The 19,962-nt window shown below is 38.8% G+C and overlaps 3 protein-coding genes across 8 annotated transcripts; 2 read left to right on the top strand and 1 right to left on the bottom strand.

Annotated features, from left to right (window-relative positions):
- Positions 1–1,311: 1,311 nt before the first annotated feature.
- On the top strand, positions 1,312–8,741 carry LOC111272942 (uncharacterized). Of its 3 annotated transcripts, none has more exons than XM_022854625.2 (11): positions 1,313–1,462; positions 2,164–2,383; positions 2,765–2,954; positions 3,284–3,394; positions 3,696–3,778; positions 4,386–4,470; positions 5,258–5,368; positions 6,514–6,672; positions 7,584–7,814; positions 8,098–8,199; positions 8,376–8,741. In XM_022854625.2, the coding sequence occupies exons 1-11, from the start codon at positions 1,390–1,392 to the stop codon at positions 8,580–8,582; spliced, it is 1,572 nt and encodes a 523-aa protein (XP_022710360.1). In that variant the 5' UTR covers positions 1,313–1,389; the 3' UTR covers positions 8,583–8,741. The 3 variants fall into 3 exon arrangements, with proteins under 3 accessions (XP_022710362.1, XP_022710360.1, XP_022710361.1); XM_022854626.2 differs by having other exon boundaries at positions 1,315–1,462; positions 2,218–2,383; XM_022854627.2 differs by lacking the exon at positions 7,584–7,814 and having other exon boundaries at positions 1,312–1,462.
- A 1,662-nt stretch (positions 8,742–10,403) lies between these two features.
- LOC111272941 (methyltransferase-like protein 27) lies at positions 10,404–14,014 on the bottom strand. 4 transcript variants are annotated; one of them, XR_015315897.1, is made up of 5 exons: positions 13,854–14,014; positions 12,811–13,138; positions 11,813–12,109; positions 10,878–11,479; positions 10,404–10,593 (listed from the first exon to the last, which is right to left on the bottom strand). XR_015315897.1 is itself a non-coding variant. In XM_022854622.2 (4 exons), the coding sequence occupies exons 2-4, from the start codon at positions 12,944–12,946 to the stop codon at positions 11,070–11,072; spliced, it is 846 nt and encodes a 281-aa protein (XP_022710357.1). In that variant the 5' UTR covers positions 12,947–13,138; positions 13,854–14,007; the 3' UTR covers positions 10,404–11,069. The 4 variants fall into 4 exon arrangements, 1 of the variants encoding a protein (XP_022710357.1); XR_002687793.2 differs by having other exon boundaries at positions 11,810–12,109; positions 13,854–14,007; XR_015315898.1 differs by lacking the exon at positions 13,854–14,014 and having other exon boundaries at positions 11,810–12,109; positions 12,698–12,938.
- Positions 14,015–14,118: 104 nt separating this feature from the next.
- LOC111272939 (uncharacterized) lies at positions 14,119–19,241 on the top strand. The gene is made up of 4 exons (XM_022854621.2): positions 14,119–14,505; positions 15,598–15,800; positions 16,027–16,147; positions 16,480–19,241. The coding sequence occupies exons 1-4, from the start codon at positions 14,341–14,343 to the stop codon at positions 18,856–18,858; spliced, it is 2,868 nt and encodes a 955-aa protein (XP_022710356.1). The 5' UTR covers positions 14,119–14,340; the 3' UTR covers positions 18,859–19,241.
- Positions 19,242–19,962: the final 721 nt, after the last annotated feature.

Raw genomic sequence — 19,962 nt, 5'->3', positions numbered from 1 at the left:
GGAGAAATGTCTCTTTTTACATATTATCAAATTTTATATAGATTATTTTGCAATTTAAACAATAACTATATGGAAATAAAAGCTGACACTATGACTAATCCAACTCTGTATACATTTTTGAGACACCCAGTATACGTAAAGAAAAAAAAAAAAAAAAATATATATATATATATATATATATATATACATATATTATTTTTCAAAAAAATTTCGAACAAATTTGGTTCTTTTTAATTAATTAAACATTTTTAATACGATATTGACTACGATAGTGATAGCACGCGCACTGCTTGTGATGTAGCAGAGCTTTAGTTAGCCAAATACATTTAATGTCTTGTGCTTCTTCTGAGAACACTGAGTTTTATCGTTGCGTCTGTAGAGTTGGTTACCACATAGATAGGCACCGACTATGTTTGTGCTCTATCCAGTAAAATAAGTAAATGGATCTTTAGTTTTAATGCATTGGTAAAGTTTTTCCATCTAGAATTGTTTCAGAGCAACGTTGTTAAAATATATAAATGTATAGAAAGTCTTTTCTTTTTTATGATTCGTTTAATTCGCACTGTCTGAAGCTTAACTCAGACTACCTTTCATTGTTAGTTCATTTAGCTGTCTGTAAACTTTTCCGCGATCGATTTTATACTGCTCGTTGCTCCATCCTCATGCCAAAAAATGTTTGATTAAACTTACAATTATATTAAATGTGGACAAAAAAAGTAAGAAAGAATTTGTGTTGTCGACTTCTGTGGATCGAGTCGCAAATAACAATTACAAATTTAGCTAGATTAGGGCTTTAGGTTCTTTTGTAGTAAATTAAACCATTATTCATTCAGCTTAACTATAACCTACCAGAATTGCGTAAGATTACCAACCGATTGTGGAACAATAAAGTTCCCGATTCGGGTCAGCAAAAAGAATAATATAAACTGATGGGGTCCTTGCTTCTTAGACTTGTTTGACTCTACTTATTTTCGCCGTCAGCTTTCTGGCTGAAACAGGCAGCAACCGTGTTCAGTCACTCAACGCATCATGCTAAAAATCAATTACTAGTATTAAGCATGCCAACTGTTCCTTTATTTAGTAGAGCTCGCATAGCCTTATAACAAAAGATATAGAATTTACGTTATCTAAAATGCAAAAAAGTAGAGAATGGTTCAAATTTTCTTTCGCTGACGATAAAAGATCTAATTGTCATCAAAACCAATAATCTTTATAGCTGCACTAAATTGCATTAACCACTCTTAGAGATTTAGCGAAGGGCTTAGGCGACGTTCACGACTAGATAGAGGCGTGTTTGATGATGACCTAAAAACACACCACACCCTGGCCATTCATTAATATCAAGACCAAGCAGTTTCTCTAGCAACGGCGAGAAGCGATCTTACCGAAATGCTAGCGGCCGTAGGACATCTGGTTTCTTTCCTTTACTTGTTTTTGCATCTGACTGATGCCTATGTGACCGGTACGTGTTGTTACAGTAAAAATGCGGTGGCGCAAAAATACGTTAGAGCGAAAATTATGTTTAAATTATCAATACCGTATAAGATTTTTTTGCTACTGAGATTTGTTCAAATATTAGAGCAGGTTTTTTTTTCAAAAACCTCTGTACCTAAAATGGACTGTGAAATACAATAGAGTCCAATGGATATATCTTGACGTTTTTAGCAATTTATATAATTTTAGAATACCAACTTTTCGGTAAATAAATTTTAAACTGCGGAATTATACACTATTCTAGCTATCGACTTAAAATAGTAAAAGCCTTTTTTGTTTTGTGTTTCTTTGTAGAGCTACAATTAAATTAAACGAATAAATCCACGCTCTACGTGAAAACTAGTGCTCTAAAGGTTTAAATAAAGGACTATATATTGTCTTTTTTAGCGTCTAACGAATAATGTCTGTTTCTAACATTTAAACGTTTTCTACAGTGCGTTGCCCAAAGGTTTAGTTTTTGACATCACTTACAATACCATAAGTGACATGATTGTGCGTCGTTGTTCTATAGAGACATTGTAACTTTACGGGTGGCTTTCGAATTGAATTGGTGTGCGTTACTGAAGTTTCTACAAGGAACTTTACCAATCGAGACAAGATTTTTGAGAAAAGTATCATCGAACAAGAGAAAAATGATTATGATGAATTTCATTGTTACCATGCTTACAGATCTTTCTATCAAGATTTATCTCAATAATGATGGCGCTGTTTTTGTTGTTGTAGCTTCAGAGAAGCTCAATCAGCAAGAAGCAGTAGCGCTTTGTATTGCCCAGGGTCTTCAATTACGCAGTCCTACATATGAAAAGATACGGGAGATTAGAAAAAGAGCCTGCAACGAAAAAAGAAATCAGCTAGCATCAAATACAACACTTCCTTCTGCTACAGGAAGGTTAAGTCACGTAGTTCCATTTGATTTTTGCCAATATGCATGCGTGTCAGCATTTATATTGAAAGTATAATTAGAATAGGACACTGTCTCTCTATCTTCTATAGGTTTTCCAACGAGAAGGAAATACATCAAGTATAATGCGTCTGTTTATTAGTAATTAAGCTAGTAAAGCCTCAAGACAACATCTCTCTTTGCCTTGGTGTTGCCTTGTAGCAGATTGTATATTAAGTAAAAGTTTCGAGTTTGGTCTCTACTAATGTCGTTTAGCATTGCTTTAGGCAGCTTAACAATACTGGAATGAATTCGATAAGTACTGGCTGTTGCCAACGCTCTATTTATGCCAAAATAATTGAAAGATTATTATGAATGTTATTCTTTCAGAGAGAAACAGTTCATACGCCTTGTTGGGGCCATTGAAAATCAAGCTATTCGCAGAAGGCACCGTTGCATTACTCGAAGATTCTTTGTGTGTGCGTTACCTAAGAAAAACAGCTTGAACAAAACTAAAATAAAGCAGGAAGTTAAAGAAAAACGATCTGCATACAGACTAATAGAGAGCGAGGGTGTCGAGGTAATTCTAATAACCCTTGAGGTCCTAGAAATATCTCCAATAAACTACTTCTAACAAAATTACGTTTTTTCTTTAATATTTACTTTTGGTACTCCAACTGCATTGGAAATTTATGATTTGGTCCTAATGTCGCTCTAAACCAATCAATAAAGAAGGGTGAGTTCAAATGAGAAAGAAGCCTTCCAGTTACATTCCCTCTTATATAAAGGAAAAAAAGAGTTTTTGCCAAGAAATGCCTGCATTCATTGCAAAATCATGGAAACAAGCTCCATGAGTCTATTTTTTCTTCACAAAAGGCTAATAACATCTAATTGTTATTCCTGAAACAGAGCACCAACTGGACATCGCTCGAATCAGGGAGAATTACTTCGTCACAGGGAACCGCTGTTCATCCCACTGCCAGGAGCAAGGGCAAAAATGACACTGATGAGGATTTGAGCGTAAAATACAATTCAGACGTTTAATTAATTTTCAGTACAGCCCCGCTATGCGAAGCTTTTCGTTGTGGAATGATTAAAATATAACTTATGTAAATTTTGATATTTTACCCTGCACACGATAATAGGCGACTCAAAAGTAACGATAACATAATAAAAAAGAAGCTATTTTTCGGCATTTCCCTAATTAAATTAAGGTAGCTATATATTCGCTGAATAAGGAATACAGATGATAATGATATTCAGTAGTAATAATAATAACAAAGTAGTTCTAAGGCTTACTTTATCTTCTCGAACTTTTTAGATTTTGGAAGCAACGATGCTTTTCCTAATTCCGTGGAACATTATCTGCTTGAGCTTTTCCATGTGGGTCATATCACATTTAAAGTAAGTTGCTTCCCTTTATTTCAGCCTAATTTAAGACCGTTCTTTATACTGGTAATCACCAAACCCAATGCGATTATCTGTCAACTACAGTTTAATGAGATTATAGTGAAATTGTTTTCTATTGTAAATTTATCAGTTGTAATAATGTGTAAACTCATTGGATGACTGCCCAACAGATGCTCCAGAACTAATCGATGTTTATTCTTAAATGCAGTAGTTGCAGTGCTTAGATAAATCGCATGGACCGCGTGCTTATCAAACTACGAAATCATCGTAGAAGCTTTTCCCAAATTGTTAACAGCAAACTCGAAAGCTGCTCCGTTACAGAAGTTTCGTTTTCTTTATCAAGTGCTCGTTTACTCATTCAATCAGTGTTAAACCTTTTATCGTAATAACGACACGATATATACAAAAGCGAATTCTTTAGAAGAAATATAGTTATAAGGTAGCCTTCGTGGACGGCAGAACTTTGGCGTAACAGCTTAGAAACCCTTACAAAGTGGGTTTAAAATGGTGCATTATCATAACGAAAATCCTTGAAGATGAAAATGTTCATGCTGCTCAAGATGAATACTCAAATTGACTCTAATATTAAATGATGTTCTAGGTGGAGCACGGTTACTCGCCATGTTCTTCATATGAACCAGTTCGCGATGCTCCTCATCGGGCAGATACTTTTGGCTTTTTTTATGGTATGTCTATTTTATTGTTTCTTAACACTGGACTGTTGCATTGGTCGGATTACATTTAATTGACAACATACCATCTATGACTATAGCAAGCAAGGCAAGGCCATAATAAGATCCTCGTGTTTGATTTATCAGAGCGAGAATTAGAGGTCCTTTCCTCTACAAGCGTAACCGCTAATTTAAACAGTATGGAATGACACTTGGAACACCGCCCGTTATTTGAAAGCGATTTTTTGTTTCATTTTAGCCTAAGCTTACGACTAGACATGAAGCCATGTTATGAAAGGTATTTCATACATTCAAGATCTAATGTATTACCTTAGATTATAGTTTGGTCACCGGGTTGAAGAATACCGTGCGTTCTCCAGTGCAGTGGAAACGACGCGGGAAATTGGAATCGTTTACACCCCCTACAATACACGTACATTCGTGCACTACTATTATATTTTATTTTCAAATCTTTTCATAAAAGGTTATTTTCTACTTCGTCTGTCTATCTATATCATATCTATAATTAATGGACGATATACGTAGAAAACAAGCGGCACAGTATTTCCGATATGAATAGAATCATGTGCTATATATATCAGGGTCCCTTTAAAATTAAAGTAATTGCACTGTTCCCTTTTCCCGTATAAATCATATATTTCATGAGCTTGCGTTAAAGTTAAAACCTGTCACAATGGCTTAAAATCATCAAAATTGGGCCATATGTGCTGAAAATGGTTTGTTTGCTCTCGTTATTACATAATCTTTCTCTAACTAGCTCATATTTTGGATTTCTTTTCAGTATAAATTTTGTCATACAATATTGAAGGTTCATATCCATTTTGTGTTTGTAAGCGCTCTTCTCCTCACAACGGTCGAAGCAATTCATTTCATTCAGGCAACCATTCCTAAGGTGAGTAGCAAATGGAAGATGAGTACAACCCGTCAACGCCAATTTTAAAAACTGAACAATCTAGGAAATTGGATCCTTGGTCTTTATGTTAAACGGTCGAGGGAAGTGATACTCTTAGTCAAAGACCGACAATGGTCACAAGTTCGTGCGACGGATGAGGCCGTATCTGTGTGGCCCGACCTTAAATTGGTATGACCTGGAGGCTGTAACCATAGAGGACGGATAGAACGCTTTTAAACAAAAATTAAACAACCTATTCTTCCCAGAGAAATTCGGCCCAACGGAAGAGTTTACTCGACTGAATAAAAACAAGAGACTTCCAGGGTGAGCCAAGCGGGCTCTCATGGAACAGCCGGAACTTGAATACAACTCTACGACTTTCCCATCATTATAGAGAAAACAGCGAGGTCATCCCTTTGCAAACTTCATTACGACGAATACGATCTCATTTGGTGACTTAGTCGAGGTCGTCTGACATCCTCTGCCAGATTTTCGTAGCAGTCAGCAATTGATGATCATGACGGCGAACTATAACGTAGGAAAAGGGTCTGTTCGCTTTCCCTAACCGGCACGCGGCCATAAACGCTGTTGTCATGGCCACTATTGGGGCTGGTGCGTCCGTCAACATCTCATACTTTCCAGTATACATCATATGAACGCTGCTACAGGCCACTGCAAGCGAACGAATTGACGAAACAAATGATCCGCGCGGTTACGAAGCGCCTGCCCACACGTCTGTCGGAAGCACCTGATTCCTTCACTCTCGCACTGATTTTGGCCATCGCTTTCACAGTAAAAACTACGGCTGTAAGCGCAACCTTATCTGAACAACATTACAGATTCAAAGCTGTGTTACCCAAGAAGCTGCCGCAATCGCGGTTAGCCCAAACGCCTAATTCTTCTGTATTTAAGGTGTTTTGTCTAGTAGCCCGCCCGAAAGAAATCGACGCAGGAAAATATATTGCTGCAATAACATTTTTGGCCGGAGGCGGATGCATAAGATCCCCAAAAGGCTAGCCAATCGTCACTGCAAAAAAATAATCAAATATATTATCTATATATACATGTAGGTATATATATATATATATATATACCTGGCAAAAATGAATACGCTACTTAAGCAATCATTAATGCTATCCTTGCAGTCTATGTATTATCTCGGTATCGCATACTTTATTTCGCTGGTTTACGTGACCCTTGGAGTTGAAGTCTACTCAGAACGCCGAGACGATCCTCACGAGAAACAGTTGTGCTCTACCTTAGTGGACAGAGGTTCCACGATCTATATGTTGGCACCTGCTGTCGTAAGTACCTGAAGTTTCAGATAAATCATTTCTTTGATGGTCGTTGAACATGTTCCAACTCTCAAAATATTTTTGTATAAACGCCACGACGACATAGCATAGACGTAACGATGTAACACAGATAGCGTATACACGTAGAGATAAGTTATAATTTAAGTTTATTAAGCCGCTCTTGAACTTAATAAGAAGTGGCACCAACTATGAGCCAAACTAAGTTAAGAACTTAAGCTGCGGCAAAACAAGCTAACAATCGCTCTTGTATATTGTAAATGAGAAATAGTTTGAAATAAGACTGATTTGGCTGTAATAATAGTTTTATATAGTAATAGTGTAGGAAGCCTGACGTTAAGGCCAATAGAAGCCTGCAAAGTCCATAATGAAAATAAATGCAATTTATATCAACAATCACGGAGCGTTCTCGAATTTAGTTGAAATATTAGATTTTACATGCTAACTCCCACTCGTTTTAACGCTTCTCGTTATCGACTTCACTCAGTCACTATCCGAGGCAATAGCACGCATACTTTTTGGGTGTTGTTCCTCACATGGCTTCCTTTGCTTACACATTGCTTTTCGCTTCCGCCTGGGCATGCATGTGCTCTCTCGCTCGAGTACCGAGCAGCTCCGAGACAACCCACGTCTCCAAAACACACCCATTTAGTTTTATTGGTATACTAATAGTTTGTTATAGAAAAAACTCTGCAAAAAAAAAAGAAAAAAGCAGTAGTGAAGCATGTTGATATCATTAGAGAAATGCATGAGTGATAAATCCTTATGTGTCGGATGGAAAAACTGCTTCTGAGATACCCGAGAGCAATACGCTTGCTTATATTACCATTGGCTTCACATACTAAAATGATAACTTTTAGACTACCATTATGTTCGAATGGATAAAAATCAGGTTCTTTCAGACATCGCTTCTGACCACAACAGTGATCAGTGTTCTGCTTTTATATCATCACCATCATCGGACCGACAATAGCCAGTTGACTGCTAATGCAGGACTGAATATCTCTCAAATGACAATAATGTCGTTCTTACTTAGTCTCCAATGGATTTTTGGTTCATTCGTACGATCCGAGTGGGACAACGACACTGACGTATTTGGAGTACTATTCTTTATTACTGGTATTCTTGTTTTGGTATGTTTCCCTCTGAACAGACCTTCAGAGTTCCCAATCCTCCTTGGTCAATACAATTACGGAACGTTTGCAAGCATCTAGGTACACACTTAGTGGAATCATGATTAAAAATGTTGTATACATATGTAAGCCAAAAATAGTATATGTATATTTTTGCTACCTTTTTCATAACTTTTGCACTATAATATTCTGTCCCTAAAGAAGAAACTGGGAATAACAGTTGGTTTTTGCGCTACAAATAAACGCTCTTTTTGCATGGATTTTCTACACGAACCTCGGCTAGCCCACCGCAGTGACACTCTCCCATGTCGTCTGCAACCGAGAGTGCCGAAGCGTATTGGCTCGCCGTCTTGGCCAAGGTGGAAAGACTTCCAGGAGAATTGCCGTAAGTTAGTTATATCAACTAATGTTTCCAGTAGATTTGTGCATAAATATTTCACAAATAAGTTTTAGTTTTTTATTATAACGAAATTTTGCCTATGCACGTAAATGCTAGATTATTTAGCTTAGATTTTTGTCGTCAGAGTTCATATCTAAAAACGACATTGTATCGAATTGCAGAATATGATTCGGCCATCTCCGCAGAACGTAACCAGTAGCGGAGGTGGTTGTTGCGAACGGCACGTAGAGACTCACAACTCTCAACCGTTTGCTAGGCACGAAAGGCTACACGTAAATGATCGTCTTCGTACAATTCTTGAGAGGGGAATTCGCCCTTCAATTCATCTAATTTTTCCACTTGAACTTGCACGAGTTCAAAACTGTTAAAAGTTGACCGCGAAACATTCCATGATCTTGTAACCAACAAAATTAACCCACTAGGCCTATAATCTTGACCAAGTCTCAGTACAAAACTAACAGTACATAAATTCCATTGAACGGCCATTAAACAGATGTGCATAAATAAAAAAAATGTGCATAAAGTCATGCAACGTTATTTTTAATTAGCTATAGTTTTACCTTTTTGCTTCCTAATTGATACATGAATATGATTACTAGACATCACTATACGGAACTGCGCAATGTAAGGGATAGAAGAGAGTAGTCGCTATTCGAGGAGCGAATGGCCGAAAAGGGGAATAGAAATTGGGCTGGGGACGGGTGTCGGGGTCGACTGTTACGGCATCTAGCAAAGACGGAAAGAAACTGTTATTGCACAACAAATGACAATTAGCTAATAAATTATTGGTATAACTGAGGGCACAACGGTGTTGGTAAATGGAAAAACTATAGGTAGAGGGATCCGACAAACGACACATCGCGACATTTTTGGCGACGATCGTCGCCAAAAAAAGCACCGTAAAAACTATCTACGAGAACGTTTTTCATCGGACAAATAATGTTTATTATTATCATTATTTAACATTATCATGTCAGTCAGATCACCACCAGGCTTCCCCGCATATCACACCGCTTTTCGCCGATACATGTATGTGTCGTCTGCTATCTTCCGAAATGTATATCATCGTCTACTATGTAACAACGGATCTCTATCGACCTCCAACAATTGGCGGCCTAGTCGCTCCTCTTCCTTCTCAGCCCTCTCCATTCTTTCCTATCAAGTAACAGCTACTGGTTCTCCCTCTTCCTTTTTCAATTTTCACGCCGACGCTCCACACATTATACAAGACCAGACAACCTCGTATAGTGGTATAATAGCTATATGCAATTGACTAGTATAATGTATGGTTTAATCATTATAAAATAGGAAATTGTTACGAGTACTTTACTACTTGATTCGAGTTTGCTGTGACTGGCATGCCATATAAAGTTCGAAATCCTACTTGAAATACCTTTTTGAGTTTCAATGGCACAGTTAATATGAAATGGAAATCGGTAAACACTTGTTAAACTTATTCATACGCAATCATTTGAGGCTAAATACGACGCATTATGCTTGGGCATTCAATTACTGTAACAATAGTTTTCTCGCGCGGTTGATTAGCACTTACTCGTTATTTCACGTGAAGGTATTCAAGGTTAAGTTAGCGGAGTTGATGGGGTAAACCTGAAAAGATTACTAGACTTTTTATGCTAGCTTTATAGGCTAGAACTGGTTTATTTAAATTACTACTGCAGAGAAAATTCGCTGCGCTGCGCATGGCCATGAAAAACCATTCACACTTATGGGAAGTCAATATCTTTCAGCCACCTTAAAACAAACCCAGAAACAAATTAGTGCAATCACGTTTTTTGCCGGATCATCATTGCACTAGCTCAGCAGAATTGATGTTAAATCAGATAGTGTTTAGTTAATTCCAATAAAACACACATAGCAAAGACTTAAGAAAATTGACGATCACACATCTTTTGCATACCGCCCCTCTGAACTTTTTTCTCAGCCCTAAGACAATCTTCTAAGGCAAAAATCCCTGATGTGCTACAGGTCACAATTCCATGGGTTGCCGTGCGCGCTATGGAGTCCTCCAGTTAAAATAAACCATTCGAGCTCGCTCTGCTAATCGTTCGTTGTGCTGATCCATATTATAGAGAATAACCCAGATTCAGCAAAATTTATGCGCCACTTTAGTTTTGAACAGGGTCATACAGGTCAAATTGAATATTATTTTAGACTAAAATACACGCGATTTAACAAGCAATGTGCTTTGATCTTTATTTCAGGTTCATCGATACCTTCTTTTTCCTAAATTACTTTTTCAAATATGTTTCTAAAGAGTTCAATCCGAGGTTGTTTAACAGAAATCTATCCAAACATTAACCACAAGACGTGCCCCACTCACTATGAGCGTGTTCGAATATCCGTGACTGGTGCTTCCACCTGGGGGCAATTTGTGAAAGAATTAAAATAATGGCTGACGATTATGCATAACTTTTTTTTACTTTACGTTAGGGCGAAACAGGTAAGAGAAGGCGCGGACATAGTGCGGAATAAGTACTGAGATTTCTGGCATTTTATCAGGGTCGATTGCGCTAGCGATTACGTTGTTAGCTAATGAGATTTTAATCAAGTAGTAAGTAAGAGTCAATTAAGGATTACAGCAAATAAAGACAAAATATTTTTTAACATTAAATAACATTTGCAAGTCACAAAACTGCACTCACAGTCTGACATAATCTGTTGAGTCAGAGTAGAAAATAACATTCGTGTTGCTGTACAACAGGGCCGTGTATAACCGGTTGTGTAAGCTGCACTCGTCCGTCTGAAAAGATACTTCATTTCTCGACGGAAAACGAGCCAAGCTAATTGGATAGATCGTCCATTGAGCCTTGTGCTGACGTGTGTATACGGCAAGCTCACTTAGCAAAATAGCCAAGCTGGCCCTTGGTAGGGGGCATTCTTCGATAACCTTCAACATCTTTGCTCTCTTTAAGTGTTACTCCAGACGCTGCCACAGCAGCAGCAAAATCTGCTGGGCCAAACACACTCTTTCGAAGGTTGTCGGAGGAGAGCTTTCTGTGGCAGAAGGCAATCACGCCCTTATCGGTAAGCATGGCAGCCAACTTCGGCAAACAACCAGGTGTAATGTGACCAGGCTGAAATGCATCGCAGAGTGCAATGCATTCGTAGCGATAATCGACATGTATGGGTGGCTCTGTCATGCTGGGCAAGACATGAACCACTTCAGTTTTTCTATAGACCGCTTTTGGTAACGCCAAGTCGAGCATACAATGGCTGCAATCTACCCCGTCCATATGAGTGAACCCTGAAAACAGCCAAATCGAATGAAAAAACATTTACCATTTTTAACGGTAAATTCTTAACGTTAAACTGAACGATAGCGTACGATGCGTCTCCGTTTTTGCTGGTTAGTGAAGTTGACTCTATTTAATAGATTAAAAAACTCTGTTGCAAGCTCTTTTGTGATCAGTATCTTTCCAATATCAATCCCATGGAGATCTTTTAGTAAAAAAATTGATCTACTAACAATAACTAAGTCTACGAAGCCTCATATTTTATTTAAACCTAATTTGCGTCGATGAAGGTATTGGTACCACACCACTTGGTGACCACAATAGTTAAAATAGTTGCTTACCACGTTTCCTAAGCTCCTCACCAAGCAGACCTGTTCCACACCCCGCGTCAAGTATCTTTGCGTTTCGGTCAATTCGGAGAGTATTAATAATGTATTCTGCGAGGATTTCAGGAGCGCGATACTGCATGGAACGCATGTCCTCCTCATAGTTATTGGCCCAGAGGTCGTAGAAATGTTTAGTATCCTCAGGAAGATTATCAGCAACCGCGCAATCCCATATGTTATCTAAACCAGTGATACTGATTGACGATTTTGTAGACACACCTGATATGATCTTGGCTTCCGCAAACATGCTCCTATCTGGAGGAAACCCAGCCAAAATAGAGGTAGGCTAGATTAAATACCAAATTTTCTTAGCGCCCAAGAGAACTAATTGTTAGGACATGAGACAGTTCATTGAAAAATCCAAGAAAAAATACTTGGTGTATGTAGCCTAGCTAACTACTGTAGTGATTAATTGCATGGTTATTTGAATCGTCTGCACTAAGCGTCATACGGACTGTAATTTTGCCCCTCTGAAATTTCCGAAACGACGAAAGCAAGCGTATCAGGCAAACCATTGTGGCCGAATCAAAATTGGTGTGAAAGCCTCATAACATTTCGAGGATCAGACAGAGCGCGTTGGCTCAAATGACTTATATCACACGACTGCTGTAAGACTCACGAGCACTTATGAATGTTAGAGCGTTTCGGTGGTTCCTAACTTTTCATCGAGATTATGTTATGCGTTTTACCTTACGACGTACAACCTGCCGAATGTTTCTCTCAATTCAAAGTTTACCTGTTGTACAATTTATCCACCTATAAATACACAAGTAAGCTATGATCAACAATCACTAGCAAGGAACTCGAATATTATCTGGTGTCTAATGAATACCTGAAACTTACATCCACCCGGCCTGGGGCAGATTTTCCTTGAAAGGTCGTGACTGATACCCGAATTTATCGCATTTTATCCGATCCTCCGAAGGAGGCCTCTCTGACAATGTCAGATTACTCACCGACGAGCCTACCGAACGAAGAGTCCGACTCGGACTTGTCGTTTAGTTCTGATTTCCTCCTGCTTCTCTGCTTATTTGCCGTTCCCTTACTGGCCGCTGATGCCGCTTTGCCTGCTCCCGTCCCCTTTTCTGACATTCTGTTTATTGCCACTTTTGAGTTCCCCGCAGATACTTTCGCAAACTGAGGCACCTTTGATGGCACTTCTATACTTTTGTCGTTTCTCTAACCAGTGGGAAAAAATATTTTGACAAAATAACCTGTCAAACTTTGTCGTTGCAGCCAGACGACTTGCACAGAGAGCGTTTTGGAGCGAATTTGGAGTTTTTCCTAAGAGGACAAAGAAAATATCAGGTTGATCACGTTTCTTATTCAGAATATAGGGGCCTCTATTGGTGAATAAATTTCAATTGAAGAATCCAGCAAGGCATTTCTTAGAGAATGTTTTATAAGAAGAGTCTCTTAGGAGTCCAACTATTAATTCTAAAATTTTAAAAGGAAAGCATGGACCCTTTTTCTAAATGCACTTCTATGAAACAGACTTAGAAACGCATTACCAGGGTCTTGACACGTGCTAAGACATAGACTTTCTGTTTTTAAGTAATTGGTATATTTATTTATAGCAATGGCTTTTTTGCAGCGATTTTGGAGGTTTGGTGCAATCACCAAAATCGACAGTTCTAGTGCTTGACAATATAAATGGGACCGCTTCATAACGTAGGTTTGCAGCTTGTTACCTGCATACCCTATACGGTTTTCTTAGGCATCTTATCTTTGCAAATTGATCATGAAAATGCCTAAAGAGCGCACGTAGCGACGAAGGGAGAACATGTGTGAAATGAACTACTATATACAAAAGTTATAGCTTAAATTTTTAGGAATCATTCAGTATGTATTAGCATCTTGGTATATCACACTTTCATAGTGCTACTCCTTGAAAGTAAGATCAGTTTCTTCGACAGTGAATTTATTCCCAGTCGTAATATACTTATTAACTTAGGTCCTTATCATATACATGCAAAAATGCAAATGCGATTATTCGTACGCAAAGACGGCTGTACGTTCGGTTCATTCCAAATGTCACTTAGAATAGCAAACATCAGCTCTTGCACCTAAGTATACCGCTCAACCGATTCGCCTAAGATGCTGGCCTATGATAACAATTTGTTTGATTGCTTCTACCATAGACAACAAACGAATTCACAATAACTTTTTTAATCAAGCTAAATAGCGCCTTGTAACTCTGCGCGATCTAGTTGCTGGCGCCATATTGTGTATCGCTCCGCTCTCTCCTGACCGCAATATATCCGGTCATGTTCGACAGAACGTAAACAAACTCAAATATTTGATAGGAGTTCGTTGAAAGTTAGAGTTTAATGGCGACTTCATAATTCATTTCATTATTTTCATTTTTATATGGAGACAGTAGTGATTCAGGTGAATACTTGAACCCGTTAAAGTGCAGCAAATGTCGTTGTGAGGAAGTGATTTAGACTCAGGATGCGTGTCAATTGGAAGATCCAGCTGCAGCTATGATTGTCAGAATCAATTCGAACCTTTTGCCGTTTTCGGCAAAGCTGGAATTTCCTAAGGGCTTGGCTAAAGGGGAAGTGATCACTCTCGTTGTCGGAGAGTGCGAAAATGATCTGGAGAATGTTCCTAAGGCGGACTCCATTCGAGTCGATCCTGTGACGAAAGTAAGCTACGGAGCGTTACAATGCAATGCACAAATATACTAAACATTATTATTCAAGTCTGTACGTATACATGCCAATTAGCCATTGAACATATTTGTTTAAAGACATGCATATATCAAAAAATAAATTGAGAGATAAACAGATTATTATATTTAAACAGATTAGAATATAAAATTCAGAATTCAAATCTGTGGTTTTTTGAAAACCTATTATCGAAGTGTTTGCAAATTGGTCCTTACATTGCGTTCCTTTGTAATGTTTTTAATATAATTTTTATAAGTATTAAGGTAATAATCGTATCATCCGTTGTACCGTTTAGAAGTATTTATCGGTTAATCAATCACGTATGAACATATTTTACTTTTAGACCCGTTAACAAGCGCTATTCTTTATGCGCAAATTAGAATTACTATCAGTACTTCGTGGATTTTCATTTTATAATCAATATATTATTATGAATATTGGCAACATTTAGGTTAGAACGGAACGTTCAAAAGATGGAAAAGTTATCTTCCACCAGATAGCTTTAAGTCCCCGCCATAGCTTAGCGGGAAATGTATTTGCCTGCTAATCTTAGGGACACATTGTTGTGTAGGCTCGAACACGAGCATAGACAGCCTTTATTTCGTGCTGGGAGCCAGTCGTCCGATGAAGAGCCTAACGGCAATATTGGACGTAAGACTCGACACATAGAAGTAGTCGTATCTAGGGGCCTGTTATGATTGGGGTATTGATCGGAGCTTGATGTGGCTCCTGAAAAAGAGTAGTTTGCAGTTTTTAGCAAACATTTAGCTTATAATAATGCCAAGGTGTCAAATGAAATATGAACAGATTGCATGTTTACGTATAGATTTAACAATTAAAAATTCTCTTACGAGCCTGATCCAATATAACTTTTTCTCCTGTTAGTCCCATACCCATTTTGTTTTTGAAACACCCGCTTGATGTTTCATTGGGATTGTCTCTTTTTTTTTTTCAGTCGATGGCACATTTGAAGCTATTCGAGATTTTTTGGGGTCATGGACATTTATTTAGCATAATAATTAACTTAATCTTTGATTAATTTATCAATATCACATTTGCTATTACCAGGTGCTACATATTGGCCGTAAACCTCTTCGACAAAGTTTGCCGCAACTTCAGCAGCAAAACCATTTAGAACGGAATTCTCATCAAAGTAATGCAACGGAATCGAAGAAGTTTTCTTGTAGTGAATGTTCTCTTCAGTGTGATTCGGCTAAGGAGATCCTACTGCACAAAAACACAAACAGCTGCTCACGTAGCAACATTCGCCGGTAAAGTGGTGTTCTATCTATGTTTGTATTGTTTCTCGCAGTAAATTTAATACCTAGTAGACACATTTAGTTTTTATGTAGTTTAACAAAGAAAACTTATTACTTGATTTCTTTTTAATTCAAGTTATACGTTCACTAGTGCTTCTGTATTTTTTGTCAGAGCAATTATCCCTAATCTATTTTGTGATAAAAACTTCTGTCGGTCAATAGCATACTTCTGTTACAGAGGCCGTGCCGAAGTCGGAGGGCAGCTATACCAGCTACATTTAAATTCGAAGCAACCAAGTGAGAATCAGGTCGAAATGACCGTTTTCTGGAATCGGCATTCTGCAACTATTGTTCAACAGGTAGTGCGTTTACTATTTAATGCCTTAGTTACTTTATAGGGTTTATTGATGCAGTCTTTTCAAAGGATAAAATAATCAGTCCGTTGTGTAAACATTTTGTCAGGATTACAAGGGATTTTCATAATCGGTCAGTATACGTAAACGGGAAAGAACATATTGGTTATTGGCTTTTTCAAGTCTCAATATCATTCCGTGAATACGTTCTGAGATCAAGGATTTATGCGTGTGTAAACGAGTGACTGCTGATTTTTATACAGGCTCTACCAGCTGTTTAAAGGAGGATATTGCGAATGATTACAATTTGAAATTGCGTTGTAATTTTTGCATTGCAGGTCGGTGCGGCGAATCAGCTAACTGTCAGTTGTTGGAATACAGTCCCTGGATCCTTCTATGAGGGTTGTCTACAGCTAGCAAGCAGAATCCTTTCTCGCCATACAGCAGAGAGTGGAAAAACAACAGTAGTACGGTCTCACACGTCGCCAAAAGCAAGTCGCGTCAGAACGACCGTTCTCGAAATTGATGGAAACGAAGATATTTTGACTAACAGTGATGTCTCCTTCAAAGCAATTTATAAAGATTTTGAGCAGATTGTTTTGAGTACTCAGCCACAACGACAGCAGGAGCCACGTCAGGAGAAGCCTCAACAGCCTGAAACAGTGCAAGCGAAGACTGCTAGCGAAGGCGAAGTTGCCGATGAGCTTACCGAAAAAAAAGCTATCACAACGAAGCTGGAAATAGTGGAATCTCCTCAACGATCTGAAACACGGAGTGGTGTTAAGCGAAAAAGAAAAGAAGTGACCCAAACTGAAGAAGCGAAAGCATCGCAAGACGATAATACAGCTGAGGAGTCGCAAGACAAACTTCACTGTCCGGTTTGCCTGAAGATTAATCGACGAGTGCGCTTCACAAATGCACAGGCTCTCGAGGTGCACATGTCCAACAACCATAGCGTTCAGGTTGTTGAGGCGCCTGAATGCATCAAGTGCTCAAAACGTTTTGTTTCGCCAGAAGCTTTATTAAATCATGAAAAAAAGTGTAATCCGAAATTTCCCAAAAAGTGTCAGGTGTGTAATAAGAGCTTTTCGATGGGTTTACATCGGGACCGACACATGAGAGAAGTTCATGGAATTATTAAAGAACACTCTTGTGGTGTATGTGGTCAAAAGTACCAATCTGAAAAACATCGGGATTGGCATGTAGTAACAAAGCATAGAGATTCATTGTCGCCACAGGAGCTGGAACGACTTGGCATGGAGGAGATCCAATGCACGTTGTGTGATTTCCGATCATATAGTTCAAAAGGCATGCAGGTACACAGGCAAAAAGAGCACATTGAAAATGAAAAACCGTTCCGCTGTCCTGCTTGCGGAGTTGGTAACGACACTTTAGCCGGTATTCAAGCTCACATCGGTGAACGGCACGGGCCGCAAGATCGATGGTGGATATGCCAATTTTGCAACAGAACTTTCAGCCGTGATAATCGCGAAGCGATCGACACGCATGTGAAGCACCACAATCGAGGAGATGGCGTCGTATGTGCGCACTGTAACAAAATGTTCGAGAACGAGCCATTCATGTTGGACCATGTTAACCGAAATCATGACAAGAATCCGTTGTTGTACATTTGTGACATATGCGACCAGGGCACTGAGAGCTACAAAGAGCTGTTGAAGCATATGCTTAAGCATAACCCATTTAAGACATCGCTGTACCGTCTTCAACGGCAGCACATAGAAAAACGTAATATGGAGGAAGGTCTGGTGCACCGTCGGGAGCGGAGAATGCAGACCGATGCGGTATTCGCTTGCGAGATTTGCGGCAGGCAGTTTGATCTGGAAGCCACCCTCATGTCACATCGTATCGTTTTTCATAATGATCCTGGCAAAGAGTTCTACCGGTGCTCGATGTGCAGTAAAGCCTTCAAACCACACCATCTGCCGTACCATTTGCGTTTGCACACTGATGAAAGGCCCCATAAGTGCCGTTACTGTGACGCAAGCTTTCACACAGTCGCTTCGTGCTCTGATCATGAAATTGTTAAACACACGTTCGCTTATAAACTTTTCTGTCCGCGCTGCAATAAAGGTTTTGTTAGTCGGGCCAAAACATGGCAGCACCTACTCCGCTTTCACAAAGAGGCGCCAGAGAAAGCAACCGAGCTTTTGGGACCTGTTCCTCATAAAATGGCTAACATTCTGCAGAAAAGGCGTCAAACTGAGGAGCTGAAACATCTGATCCAAAATGCTACAGCTGCCATTGAATACCCACAGGAAACCACCGATGGCTCACAAGGATCCGTGACGACAAGTGCTGTCGCGACTAGCGGTACTGTTCGTTTGCGCTCGAACGTGTTTAGAGCCCGTGCGGGGGGCATCGATGAAGAAGAGCTTATCGAAGCAACTGAAATGGAAATAACAGACGAAGCGCTCCAAGTTGGTGATGCAACTACAGTGGACGTAAAAGGCCTTGACGAAGAAGTCGAAATCACGAACATGCCAGCTGATGTTTGTTTGGCATCCGAGCTGGATCCCGGTGTGTACCCTCAACCTGAATTAGGGCCCGACGTATATCGGGTCATTATGAGCGACGGATCACACACAACTCTTCGACTGCAGCCGGGGCAACAGGTGTTGCTAGAAGACGAAAATGGCCACCAACAAATTATACAACTGCAAACAGCTGAGGAAGCAAGAGGGGAGGTTGGTACTTAAGCGGTGTGTATGCATTGGGGTATCTGAAACATATATATCTATAAGTCTATTGTTGATTGTAACAGTATAATTACAACTTTGAAAAACGCTTTGCTAACTAATGGGTATAATGGGATATTTAAATCAATGTTATTTATTTTTGTGTAATAGAAACTATAGTGAATGTGGGGAGGCGTTTTATCAGTATGCTATGAGATATAATTTTGTTACGGCTCACTTGAAAGTAGGGTACAGCTTATCCCAAGTTTATTGCTCGTTTACCACTTGTATGGAATATTTAATAATAAACAAGAGCCGAACAACTGAAAAATTGTGCACATGATGTATAGATGTAAATTTTGTTAATAAAATAAGTACATCTGTTCTTTAATATTATACTTCGATCCATTGTGCTTACTCTATTGATTAGTAAGGTATACTTAGGTCTTATTTGTTGTTTGCTTTTCAGAGGTTGCAGCTAGGTCAATAGGTATTCTAGATACTAAGCACATTCCCGAGAACTAAGCGCTTGAGCTAGAACGAGCAAAAGGGTTTTGTTTAAGGATGCAATTAGTTTACATTTCAGTAGGTCGTAGTGATGACTATATCCAGACAGCTGGTCCATCTTTCGAATTTATTAAATGTAAGTAATATACAATATAAGTACAAACTCGCTTATTTCTGAAGTAATCACCAGGTGTTTCATTAAGTAGTAGTTAGCTAGTTATTTCAGCAACATAGCGTTTTAGATTGACAAAAGCATTATCAGAAGTAGATAAAATGGAAGCCGTCTAAGCACTTGTATTTAATAACCATTGCAAGTTTTGTTCCGAACAACTTGCGTTTACTTTAACAAGAGATTTCGCAGGCTGCTTGGGTATGCTAGTTTTTTGGAAAAAAAACTTAATACACGAGGTCATCGATGCGCTACCCGTATTTATGTAGATTCTCCGTTTGTAAAACTGAACTTTTTCTGAGAAAGATTTTGGGCTCATTAAAGACGCAAAGTGAAAACTCACTGAAAAGGTGTTATAATTAAAAAGAACTTGCACAACAAAATTATGTATTGATAAAACTATTTCGCATAAAACGTGGTCTGTTTTTATTCTGACAGGTTTCAATGAC

The sequence above is a fragment of the Varroa jacobsoni genome, unplaced genomic scaffold (genome assembly GCF_002532875.2).
Source record: "Varroa jacobsoni isolate VJ856 unplaced genomic scaffold, vjacob_1.0 contig03914, whole genome shotgun sequence".
Lineage (NCBI taxonomy): Eukaryota > Metazoa > Arthropoda > Arachnida > Mesostigmata > Varroidae > Varroa > Varroa jacobsoni.
The sequence above is the reverse complement of the archived record's forward strand: the minus strand, read 5'-3'. Positions and strand labels throughout refer to the sequence as shown.